The sequence below is a fragment of the Hirundo rustica genome, chromosome 30, assembly GCF_015227805.2.
Source record: "Hirundo rustica isolate bHirRus1 chromosome 30, bHirRus1.pri.v3, whole genome shotgun sequence".
Taxonomy (NCBI): Eukaryota; Metazoa; Chordata; class Aves; order Passeriformes; family Hirundinidae; genus Hirundo; species Hirundo rustica.
This window is the reverse complement of record NC_053479.1, coordinates 1,301,002-1,313,408: the sequence shown is the minus strand read 5'-3', so window position 1 is coordinate 1,313,408 and position 12,407 is coordinate 1,301,002. Positions and strand designations below refer to the sequence as shown.

Sequence of the window (12,407 nt, the reverse complement as noted above, 5' to 3'; positions counted from 1 at the left end):
GCCAGAGAGGGCTTGGGAGCAGGGAAAGCTGTTCCACTCTCCCTAAAATCACCTTTTCCTTTCTTTTCTTCTTGCCCTGACAGGGATAGAATGATGCTGCTCAAGTTGGAACAGGAGATCCTGGAGTTCATTAGCGACAGCAAGTAAGTGATCATCGGCTCGGTGTCGAGCAGAAGAGGTTTGTAACGGAGGGCTCGGGAATTTGGGCTCCACAGTGGAGGGGAGGCTGTTCTCTTGTGCATCCTGACGCAGCTTGGAGGTCCAACCCTGTCCCCCTCTTCCCAGCAATCAGTTCAAGAAGTTTCCCCAGATGACCTCGTACCACCGGATGCTGCTCCACCGGGTCGCGGCGTATTTCGGGATGGATCACAACGTGGATCAGACCGGGAAGGCCGTGATCATCAACAAGACCAGTAACACACGGATGTAAGGGCCCCTTCCTTTCCTTTCCTTTCCTTTCCTTTCCTTTCCTTTCCTTTCCTTTCCTTTCCTTTCCTTTCCTTTCCTTTCCTTCCTTTCCTTTCCTTTCCTTTCCTTTCCTTTCCTTTCCTTTCCTTTCCTTTCCTTTCCTTTCCTTTCCTTCCTTCCTTCCCTTCCTTCCCTTCCCTTCCCTTCCCTTCCCTTCCCTTCCCTTCCCTTCCCTTCCCTTCCCTTCCCTTCCCTTCCCTTCCCTTCCCTTCCCTTCCCTTCCCTTCCCTTCCCTTCCCTTCCCTTCCCTTCCCTTCCCTTCCCTTCCCCTTTTCCCCATTTCCCCCCTTTCCCCCTTTCCCCCCCATTTCCCCCTTTTCCCCTTTTCCCCATTTCCCCCTCTCCCCCTTTCCCCCTTTTCCCCATTTCCCCCATTTCCCCTTTTCCCCCATTTCCCCATTTCCCCATTTCCCCCCTTTCCCCCTTTCCCCCTTTCCCCCTTTCCCCCTTTCCCCCTTTCCCCCTTTCCCCCTTTCCCCCTTTCCCCCTTTCCATTTTTCCCCTTTTTTTCCATTTTTTTCCCCCTTTTTCCCCCCATTTCCCTTCCCCACACCCCAGGAATTCTCTGCAGCAGGCTGGGTTCCACACCCCATTTCAATTTCAGCCCCGTAAGAAGGGAAAAATCCCTCTCTAGGAGAATCAGAGTCGTGGAATGAAAGGAGCAGGGAAGAATCTTTTCCCTCCAGCCCTGCCTGGCTCTCCATAATTCCAGGAGAAGAGACAAGAGCTCCTGTTGCTATCAACCCGAGCCAAAACCTCACACCACAAACATCTTGCCACCTTCTGGGCCTGGTTTTTTTGTGGTTTTTTTTCCCCCTCCTGACAAAGGCTGGGGTTTTTTTCTTGCAGCCCCGAGCAGAGGTTCTCCGAGCACATCAAGGATGAGAAGAACTCCGAGTTCCCGCAGAGGTTTATCCTAAAACGGGATGACACCAGCATGGATCGGGACGATAACCAGGTGAGGGGTGGCAGGGAGGCATCTGCAGCCTTCGGGAAAATCAGAGGTGACAGGTGTCACAGGACAGCTCCAAAATCCTCACAGCTTCCCTGAAGTAACATTTAATAGAAGCTCCCACCCCACCCGAGCAGCAGCATCTGAATTACCTAAAAAAAAAAAAACTTCTCCAAATATTACTGGAATGGATGAAGAGCTGGTGTGTGCTCTGTGGATGTGCTTCTCCACAGCCTAAAATCAGCTGGGGGCCAGGTTTTAAGGTGGAGCCTTTTGCCAAGGTTTCTTTGGGATTAGCCCTCAGCTGAGTGGTGCTTTCCCTTCTCTCGTCCCAGCTGGTCATGCCCTTTCCCCAGGGATTTTGGGGTCTTGGAGCTCCCATCCTCATAAAAACATGGAATGGTTTGGGTTGGAAAAAACCCTTAAAGCTCCTCCAGTGCCACCCCTGCCATGGGCAAAGACATCTCCCACCCTCCCAGGTGGCTCCAAACCCGATCCAACCTGGCCTTGGACACTTCCAGGGAGGAATTTTTTTCCCCTCTCTCATCCCAGCTGGATTTTGGGGTCTTGGAGCTCCCATCCTCATAAAAACATGGAATGGTTTGGGTTGGAAAAAAACCCTTAAAGCTCCTCCAGTGCCACCCCTGCCATGGGCAAAGACATCTCCCACCCTCCCAGGTGGCTCCAAACCCGATCCAACCTGGCCTTGGGCACTTCCAGGGAGGAATTTTTTTCCCATCTAAACCCAGAGTCCCATCACCCCACTGCTGTGGGACCAGTTGCTGTGTTTAAGTCAGGAAATCCCAGTTTTTGGTTTCCCCCGTGGCGACGCTCGGCGCTGGCGCTGCGCACGGAGCACAGGATCCACGAGGGAGCACGTGCTCCCAAAAAAATGACTTTTGGTGATATTCCTGATCTCTGGCTCGGGCAGAGCTCGGCCCAAGCTGTTTGTGCTTGGCAACGTCCGGGGATGAACGTCTTGGCACCTCTGAGGTTCATCCCTGGGTTCAGTCATCCCAAAGTTAGGTCCGAAAAGCAAAAGCTGAGTCCGAGTCGTCACGTAATCCAAAAAAAAAAACCCAAAAACCATTCCCGAAATTCCCAGCAGCTGACTGCTCCCGCTGGCAACTGCTGACCCCTGAGCTGTGTTTGTCCCTTCAGATCAGACTCCCCTTGCAGGATGGGAGAAGGAGCAAATCCATAGAAGAGCGAGAGGAGGAATATCAGCGGGTCAGGGAGCGGATATTTGCGCGGGAGGTAAGTTTGGATCGCTCGCCTCGCCTGCCAGGATCCTCCTGGAGCTTTGGGGCGGAAAATAACCTCGAATTTGCCCAGAGGTCGGATCTCCTCCTTGCTTTTTCCACCGATTTCCCGGAATTTTGGGGACGTGCCGAGCGAATTCCAGCTGCCAGCAGAGGTGTGAAGCCACACCTGCTCCCTCCATTCCGCCCCTTCCCTAAAATTTCGGGGAGGAATGGATGCAATCCTGCTCCCTTGCTGCACAAAAGATTCTGAGTTTATCCAGTGGCGTCTTTGGGGTGATCAGAGAAACATTTCCTGCCCCAAAGGGAGCAGCAGCTGCAGCTCCCAGTTTCTTCCCAGTGCTGCAGCTTCCACCTTCTGACCCGGCAGTGCAGGGCTCGGCCTTTCCAGGAGGAATTTGGGCATTCCTAGGAGGAATTGGAGCATTCCCAGAAGGAATTTCAGCATTTCCAGGAGGAATTTGAGCATTCCCAGGAATTTAGGCTTTCCCAGGAGGAATTTGAGCATTCCCAGGAGGAATTTCAGCATTTCCAGGAGGAATTTGGGCATTCCCAGGAGGAATTGGAGCATTCCCAGGAATTTAGGCTTTTCTAGGAGGAATTTGAGCATTCCCAGGAGGAATTTGGGCATTTCCTGGAGGAATTTGGGCATTCCTAGGAGGAATTTGGGCATTCCCAGGAGGAATTTGGGCATTCTCAGAAGGAATTTGGGCATTCCCAGCAGGAATTTGAGCATTCCTAGGAGGAATTTGAGCATTCTCAGAAGGAATTTGGGCATTTCCAGGAGGAATTTGGGCATTCCCAGGAGGAATTTGAGCATTCCCAGGAATTTAGGCTTTCCTAGGAGAAATTTGGGCATTTCCAGGAGGAATTTGGGCATTTCCAGGAGGAATTTGAGCATTCCCAGGAGGAATTGGGCAAGATATTTATTATCTGTCCCGTGAAATGTCCAGCCTGGTTCTTTCCTCCTGAAATCCCGCTCTGTGCTCGGAGCAGTGCCCCACGCTCACGTCCGGCTCGGGGGCTGCTCCAGGGCTGCTCCAAACGCTGCATTCAGGACATAAAACCCCTTTGGACACCTCGCCCTGATTGTCTCCTTGGCCAAAGGCTGTAGATATTGCTTCCTCCTGCTGCTGAGGGCTCCGGGGCGGTGTGGATGGATGTAGAAGAGAGATCTCTGAAGTTGGGTTTTAGAAGATGAGGTTTATTGTAAGGGATGCGAGGCCTTGCTCTGAGCTGCCGGGCTGCAGCTGGTGGCGAGGCCCAGGGAGGTGGGCGAAGGAAGAGGAAATTCCAAGAGAGGAAAGTCCTGGGAGAAGGGTGCAAGCAAAGAGAGCGTCCAGCCCCCTGGGGACCCCTTATCAGGGGGCGTCAAGGTGGGCTGGAACAGGGCTTGGGCCAATGGGGTCACAGATAGCTGATGCTTCAGGGGAGGGTCACAGGTGTGGGATGAACCCTGCATTGGGGGTGAGACAGAACATTCCCTTTGACCTCTGGGTCTGGCTGCAGGTGACCTTCAGCTGGTCACATCACTGTTTTCTCAGACATCCAGTATCTAATACATCTCAAACATCAAAACTTGCTTTCAATTCTATCTCACTTACAGGTTTCTCATTCTCAGAATATAGGCAGTCATATCTACAGGGTGTTTTGGCTTCATCCTCCCCAACAAAAGGCACCATCAGAGCTGCCTGGGTGCAATTCAATTTGAGATCAGGGATCCAGGAGAGGGCTTGGATGGAGCTCCACAGGGAGCTGGCGTGCAGGAGGCTCCACACCACGCCTCGCCACGCCCCGTGTCCCGGCGCCAGCCTTTGCAATCACCCGGGGGTTGGTTCTTTTCAGAGTTCTTTCAGAGTTATTAAATCTCCCTTTTTCCTTCCTCCTCGTCTCCTCGTTCCCACTCCCAGTCGGGCCAGAACGGATTCCTCACGGACAGCAGGTGAGTGCTGCCCTGCAGCTCCTGGGGCTTCATCCAAAGCCCTGCATGACCCCAAACCTCTGATTTCCCTCCTCAGGCTCTGCACAGAGTGCTTGGAGCTCTCACAGACGCGGGCAGAGTTGTGGGGGTCTCTCTCTGTGGGATATGATTTTGTGCCACGTGCTGCTGAATCCCCCAGTGCAGTTACTGAAGGTGTTTTCTTCGCAGCATCGATCTCCAATCCTTTTTGGTTTTGTTTTGGGTTTTTTTTTTCGGCTGATCCATCAATTAAAAAGGAGGCTGGGAAAGGATTCCAGCAGTTTTCGAACCGTTCCACCTCTTGTTCCCCAAAAAGGACAGGAAATCCCTGCTCTTACAGTGCCAGGATAGCAATAGGATCAGGCAGGGTTATCCCTAGGTGTTGGGCTAAAGAACAAATTATTTCCATGCCAAAGAACATCTGATAGACAAATTTTGGGCTAAAGAATGAATTCTTTCCCTGCTCAAGGGTCTTGGGCTAAAGAAGTGGAGCTCTTCCCCTACCAAAGGACACCTGGCAAACAGGTTTTGGGCTAAAGAACAAATTATTTCCATGCCAAAGAACATCTGGCAGACAAATTTTGGGCTAAAGAACTGGAGATCATTCTGTGCTAAAGGGCACCTGGCAGACAAATTTTGGGGTAAAGAGCTGGAGTTTTTTCATTGCCAAAGAACATCTGGCAGACAAATTTTGGGCTAAAGAACTGGAGACCTTTCTGTGCTAAAGGGCACCTGGCAGACAAATTTTCAGGTAATGAACTGAAGTTTTTTCATTGCCAAAGAACATCTGGCAGACAAATTTTGGGCTAAAGAACTGGAGATCATTCTGTGCTAAAGGGCACCTGGCAGACAAATTTTGGGTAAAGAGCTGGAGTTTTTACATTGCTGAAGATCATCTGGTAGACAATTTTTGGGCTAAAGAACTGGAGTTATTTCATTGTCAAAGATCATCTGGTAGACAATTTTTGGGCTAAAGAGCTGGAGTTATTTCATTGCCAAAGGGCACCAGGCAGACAAATTTTGGGCTAAAGAACTGGAGATCATTCTGTGCTAAAGGACACCTGGCAGACAAATTTTCAGGTAATGAACTGAAGTTTTTTCATTGCCAAAGAACATCTGGCAGACAAATTTTGGCCTAAAGAACTGGAGATCTTTCTGTGCTAAAGGGCTCCTGGCAGAGAGGTTTTGGGGTAAAGAACTGGAGTTTTTTCATTGCCAAAGAACATCTGGTAGACAATTTTTGGGCTAAAGAGCTGGAGTTACTTCATTGCCAAAGAACATCTGGTAGACAATTTTTGGGCTAAAGAGCTGGAGTTACTTCATTGCCAAAGGGCACCAGGCAGACAAATTTTGGCCTAAAGAACTGGAGCTCTTCCCCTACCAAAGGACACCTGGCAGACAGGTTTTGGGCTAAAGAGCAAATTATATCCATCCCTGATTATCAAGGCTGGGTGATTTAATGGTGACAGTGAAGTGTCTCAGGCTCCGTCTCAGCCACAGGAGCTGCTGAGGGCGCTGGGAGCACGTTCGAGCAGCTTTTTCTTGTTAAGGAGTTTTTCCCACGGATGAAAGGGCTGGAGTGGGGCTCTGGAGGTGCAAGGACAAAAAAAAGGGATGAGAAGGGACAGAACCTCATCCCTGCTGTGCTCATCTCCAGCCAAAGCTCTGGAGATGTGGGGCAGCGCAGGAGGATCTGAGCCAGGCAGGAGCAGCTTTGTCCCTCTCCTTGTTCCTGTCGCCTGCCTCACCGGGCTCTCCTGGAAAATGCGGTGTGCTGGGCTCTGTTCAGAACAGCAAGGACAGTTCTCACATCCCAAAACTCCAAGTTTTGGAGCAAAAACCCCACTGCTGATGCTGCTGCAGCTTTGAGAGCAGCCAGGGCTGTGCCAGGAGCTGCCCTGGCTGTGATGCCCAGGCCCCGAGGAGCTGGGTTTAATCTGCTTTGGGCTGGATGAGAGAGGGGCCAGAGCCTCAGCGTTGTTCTGCTTTCCAGGAGATGCCTTTTTGGCTCCCAGCATCTCAGGGCATCACCTCAGGAGTTCCTTCCAAGCCTTTTTTTTTTTTCCTGAGCCACGTTCAGCAGCTTTTCCTCACCATCCCTGCCCGGGAAAGCCTGGGTACCCATTCCCAGCTGGGCTGATGGAGCAGGCTTGGGGTGATGTGCTGGTATCCCATAAAGTCCTGCTGTGGCCTGCGCTAAGGGAGGGTGGTCAGTGAGGGCACATCCTGGAATGGTTTGGTTTGCAAAGGATTTTTAAAACTCGGCCCTTTCCACCTCCCTGCCTTGGGCAGAGACATTTTCCTCTCTCCCAGGTTGCTCCAAGCCCCATCCAGCCCGGCCTTGGACGCTTCCAGGGATGCGGCAACCACAGCTTTGGGCCAACAGGCAGAAATCCTCAGCAGGGCTGGAGTGGGAAGTGCGCTCCTAGAACCCCATCAGCCTCATTTCCAGAACTTTTAAAAACTCCCTGTTCTGGGACGGGGAATTCTTCAGCACAGAGATCTTTTTCTGTCCACGTTGAGGTCTCTTCCATGCTGGGGAAGAGGCCAGGAGCTGGGGCTGGGCCAGCACAAAAAGCTGTGCCTCGGGGAGGTTTTTGCTGCCAACGCTCACCCCACGCTCCCCAAAAAGATCCCAAACCCAGCTGCTGGCTGTCGCCACCACCCTGCACCGGGTGCAGCACCAGCAGCTCTGTGATCGGGGCACGAGAGATTTGGCAGGGCAGAGACGTTCCTCTGAGAGAGCCCGAGGCTGAGCCAAGGCCAGAGCCCCTCTGCCTGGTTATTTCTTACTTTTTATCCATTTGTGGGTCTGGAGTTTTCACCTCCCAGCCCAATGGCCAGAGCAGCTGTCAGTCACGATCACTTTCAGGTTAGAAATGTGCAAACAAAGGACAGGAAATGAAAAACCAAAGGATTTGTTCATGTTACACGTGTGAGAAAAGGCAAAAACCGCTCCTAAATATCGTACAGAAGCTAAAAAGTCTGACTCCATTTTACAAACAACCAAAAGGCTTTTAAAAAAACCTCAGAAAAACCAAGGTGACTGTCACTACGACACGCTAAGCAGCCACACGCAGACGAGAGGTTTTGCAGGGCAGAGGTTCCTCCATCCAGCTCAATGCTGAGACAGGGCGGAGAGGGAGCCCCTTTGTTTATTTCTTACTTTTTATACATTTGTGGGTCTGGAGTTTTCACCTCCCAGCCCAATGACCAGAGCAGCCATCAGTCACGATCGCTTTCAGGTTAGAAATATGCAAACAAAGGACAGGGAATGAAAAAACAAAGATCATCTGGTAGACAGTTTTTGGGCTAAAGAGCGAATTATTTCCTTGCCAAAGGGCACCTGGCAGACAATTTTTGGGCTAAAGGATTTGCTTATGTTACACGTGTAAGAAAAGGCAAAAACTCCTCCTAAATATCGTACAGAAGCTAAAAAGTCTGACTCCATTTTATGAACAATCAAAAGGCTTTAAAAAAACCCTCAGAAAAACCAAGGTGACTGTCACTACGACACGCTAAGCAGCCACACGCAGACGAGAGGTTTTGAAGGGCAGAGGTTCCTCCATCCAGCTCAATGCTGAGCCAGGGCGGAGAGAGAGCCCCTTGGTTTATTTCTTACTTTTTATACATTTGTGGCTCTGGAGTTTTCACCTCCCAGCCCAATGGCCAGAGCAGCCATCAGTTAAAATTGCTTTCAGGTTAGAAATACGCAAACAAAGGACAGGGAATGAAAAAACAAAGGATTTGCTTATGTTACACGCGTGAGAAAAGGCAAAACCCGCTCCTAAATATCGTACAGAAGCTAAAAAGTCTGACTCCATTTTACAAACAATCAAAAGGCTTTTAAAAAAAACCTCAGCAAAAGCAGGGGTGACATCAGGGGAGCCCCGGGCTGACTCCTCTGACGCGCGCAGGAACAACCGGGACGGGCTGAGCCGAGCCTCGGGCAGCCGCCAGAGCAGCACCGAGAGCGACGTCAAATCCCTGGAGCCGCGGCCGTGGAGCAGCACGGATTCGGACGGCTCCATCCGAAACCTGAGGCCACCCGTCACCAAAGCCAGCAGCTTCAGCGGCATCTCCATCCTGACCAGGGGGGACAGCGTGGGCAGCAGCAAGGGCGGCAGGACGGCGCGGGCGGCGGGTAAGGGCGCAGCCGCCGCTCGGGTCGAGTCGGGGTTGAGGAGCTGGAGCGGTTTTCGTTGGCAAAAAGTGGCAGATAAGGTTTGGGGGGGTAAAGAACGAGTTTTCCTGCGGGAAGGGCGCGTGGCAGACGGGTTTTGGGGTAAAGGATGAATTATTTCCATGCCAAAGAACATCTGGCAGACAAAATTTAGGCTAAAGAACTGGAGCTTTTTCCTTACCAAAGGACACCTGGCAGACAGGTTTTGGGCTAAAGAACAAATTATTTCCTTACCAAAGAACATCTGGCAGACACATTTTGGGGTAAAGAACTGGAATTACTTTGTTGCCAAAGATCATCTGGTAGACAGTTTTTGGGGTAAAGAACAAATTATTTCCTTGCCAAAGGGCACCTGGCAGACAAATTTTGGGCTAAAGAACTGGAGATCTTTCTGTGCTAAAGGGCACCTGGCAGACAAATTTTGGGGTAAAGAACTGGAGTTTTTTCATTGCCAAAGAACATCTGGCAGACAAATTTTGGGCTAAAGAACTGGAATTATTTTGTTACCAAAGATCATCTGGTAGACAGTTTTTGGGCTAAAGAACTGGAGCTCTTTCCCTGCCAAAGAACACCTGGTAGACAAATTTTGGGCTAAAGAATGAATTATTTCCCTGCTAAAGAACACCTGGCAGACAGGTTTTGGGCTAAAGAACAAATTATTTCCTTACCAAAGAACATCTCGTAGACAAATGTTGGGGTAAAGAACTGGAATTATTTTGTTGCCAAAGATCATCTGGTAGACAGTTTTTGGGCTAAAGAACAAATTGTTTTCCTGCCAAAAGGGCACCTGGCAGAGAGGTTTTGGGTTAAAGAACTGGAATGATTTCATTGCCAAAGAACATCTGGCAGACAATTTTTGGGCAGCTCCCTGGTTTTGGGATCCCTGGTGAGGAGCCTCCACCCGGCCCAGATTCCTCTTCCCTGCGTGTGGGGCAGAGGAGGAGATCCCAGGATCAGCTTTGGAGGTCGGAGCCAGGAGCTGCAGAGGGGTTTGGGATCACCAGGCAGGAGCCAGGAGCTCCAGAGAGATTTGGGGAACACCAGGCAGGACAGTGTGTGCCCCTGGCCATGGAGAGGAGGGAGGTACAACCCGCTGGAGCGTCAGCACCTTGCTTTGCTGTCCGCGCCCGTTTTTTCTCCCCGTGGACGCTCCGGTGGCGACAGGATCCCCTTTTCTCCTGGAGCCCAGCCCTCCATGCCTCTCTCCCTCGCAGGTTTGGTGCTAGGTGCCCCTGAGGCCTGCAGCCAGTCGCCATCCTCGCAGCCTGGCCGTGGCCTCCTGCCCTGCTCGGCCCCACAGCCGCCCCCGCAGGGCCCCGGCCTCCCTCCAGCCCAGCAGCAGCCGGCCATGAGCAGCCCCATGATGTCCCAGGTGAGTCCCACAGGGCACAGGGATGGGGAGGGAGGCAGGGAGAGAGGAATCCTGGGGTGCTCTGGGCTCACACCTCGGTTTGGGGGGTCCCCGCGCTCGTCATCCCTGGAGGTTGGGTTTTGCTGTGTCGGGGGGGATTCCGGGGGGTATCCCACCTCCTCAGCTCTGCTGGAAAAGGGGCTGAAGCCTTTGGACGAGTGACGAACTGGAACCAGTTCCCCTCAGGACCATCCCGAGCTCCCCGGGACTGGTTTGAAATCCTGGAGCAAGTCTGGGTGTGTTCTCCAGACCATCCCTCCCTGGGTTAAAGCCAAGGGCTGTTCCCAGGGCTGGAAGCCTCCCGGGAGCACCCATGGGTGACATTCCTGCCTGCTTGTTGTGCTCCTGAGGCTGTGACCTGCTGCAGGGGTGGGGATGGGGTGGGAACAGTCCCAGTACGGGGTTTGGGGGTATCCATGGCACCTCCCTGTCCCACCTTGGGGCTGGATCTCAGCCTGCCCAGGGGCTCCTTTAGCATCACCTTGGACTCGCTCCACAGCAAAGAGCTCCTGGAGTTCCAGTGGAGGGCTTCAAGATGCAAAGCAGGGGCAGGGAGGTTGCTGGATAATCGAACCAAGGCTCCTTTTCCCATGAAATGCTGGACCAGGTGATCTTCTGAGAACACCTGGGCTGTTCCACGATTCTCAGTGTTTTCACTGGGCTGAGAGGAGGGAAGAAGCTCCTGGAAAAGCTTTTTACTGCAGGTGACAGGAGCAGCTCCTTGCTGGCTGTTCCCAGCCGTAGGACAAGGGGGAGCTGGTAGTTCTCGGGCCCTGGAGTGGCTCCAGGGTTGTGGATCTGTTTGTGGAGCCTCAAGGAATGAGGGGTGTCTGCCTGGAGCTGGAAGAGCAGAGTCCCTGGGTGAGATCTCGTGCAGGATCGCTGGATTGCGCTGGGGTTTCAGTTTATACCTTCTGCTGTCTCATCCCAGGGTTTAGATCCTGGGAAAAAAACCTGATTCCAGGTGTTTGACTGTTGGTGAAGGGTCTGGAAATGCCCCATCCCCATGTCCATGTCCCTTCTGCGTCACCAAAGGGCAAATCAAAGCATCCAAACCCCCCAATCCAGTGCTGACCATCGCTGGTGCCCAAAGCAGGGTGTGGGTTTAGTGAGGGGTTCTCATAAAACAGGTGACAAAGTAGGGGTCCCTGTGGAAGGTGAGTGCACAGGGATGTCCAAGGAGCGCTGCAGGGAATGCTGGAAATGGGAGAGACACGAGGGCTGTGCTGGGAGACGTGGCCCTGGTGAGCTGGTGGCACTGTCCCTGCCAGGCAAGAGCTGCTTGGGGCAGGTCACTCCTGCCCAGCCCCGCAGAACCTCCGCCTGGGCTGCCTCTGATGGGATGGATGCTGCCCTGGAATGGTTTCTGTGCTTCCCAACCCCTGCAACGCCCCTCTGTGTTTGCAGTTGGCTCACTTGACTAACCTTGTTGTTCCTTCTTTCTCTCCTTCCTTCCTTTTCCCTTCCTTTTCCCTTCCTTTCCCTTCCTTTCCCTTCCTTTCCCTTCCTTCCCCTTTTCCCCTTTTCTCCCCTTTTCTCCCCTTTTTTCCCCTTTTCCTCTTTCCCCTTCCCCTTTCCCTTTTCAATTTCCCTTTCCCTTTCCCCTTTCCCCTTTCCCTTCCCCTTTCCCTTTCCCCTTTCCCTTTCCCTTTCCCTTTCCCTTTCCCTTTCCCTTTCCCTTTCCCTTTCCCTTTCCCTTTCCCTTTTCCCCTTCCCCTTTCCCCTTTCCCCTTCCCCTTCCCTTTCCCCTTTTCCCTTTCCCTTTCCCTTTCCCCTTTCCCCTTTCCCCTTTCCCCTTTCCCCTTTCCCTTTCCCTTTCCCTTTCCCTTTCCATTTCCCCTTTCCCTTTTCCCCTTTCCCTTTCCCTGTCCCTTTCCCTTCCCCTTCCCCTTCCCCTTCCCCTTCCCCTTTCCTTTCCCCCTCTCCCCTTTCCCCCTTCCTTTTCCCTTTCCCTTTTCCCTTTTCCCTTTCTCTTTCCCCTTTTCCCTTTCCCCTTTTCCCTTCCCCGTTTCCCATTATCATCCCTTATTCCCTTATCCCTTATCACCCGCTTTCCGCTTTCCACTTTCCGGTTATCCCTTCTTCCCTTTCCCTTTCCTATTCCCCTTGCCCCTTCCCCTTCCCCTTGTCCCTTTCCCTTCCCTTCCCCTTTCCCCACCCTTTATCCCCTT

General features: G+C 52.3%; 1 protein-coding gene across 4 annotated transcripts in view; it reads left to right on the top strand.

The window, feature by feature from the left end:
- R3HDM2 (R3H domain containing 2) overlaps nucleotides 1-12,407 on the top strand; it is a 36,296-nt gene that overhangs the window by 14,077 nt on the left and 9,812 nt on the right. For 3 of the 4 annotated variants that reach the window (XM_040088425.2, XM_040088427.1, XM_040088424.1), the window contains exons 7-13: nucleotides 84-143; nucleotides 286-426; nucleotides 1,318-1,426; nucleotides 2,582-2,677; nucleotides 4,593-4,624; nucleotides 8,560-8,786; nucleotides 10,040-10,197. In XM_040088425.2, the coding sequence (XP_039944359.1) occupies nucleotides 84-143; nucleotides 286-426; nucleotides 1,318-1,426; nucleotides 2,582-2,677; nucleotides 4,593-4,624; nucleotides 8,560-8,786; nucleotides 10,040-10,197 (823 nt within the window). The remainder of the gene's footprint in view (nucleotides 1-83; nucleotides 144-285; nucleotides 427-1,317; nucleotides 1,427-2,581; nucleotides 2,678-4,592; nucleotides 4,625-8,559; nucleotides 8,787-10,039; nucleotides 10,198-12,407) is intronic. The other variant, XM_040088426.1, reaches the window with a different exon arrangement.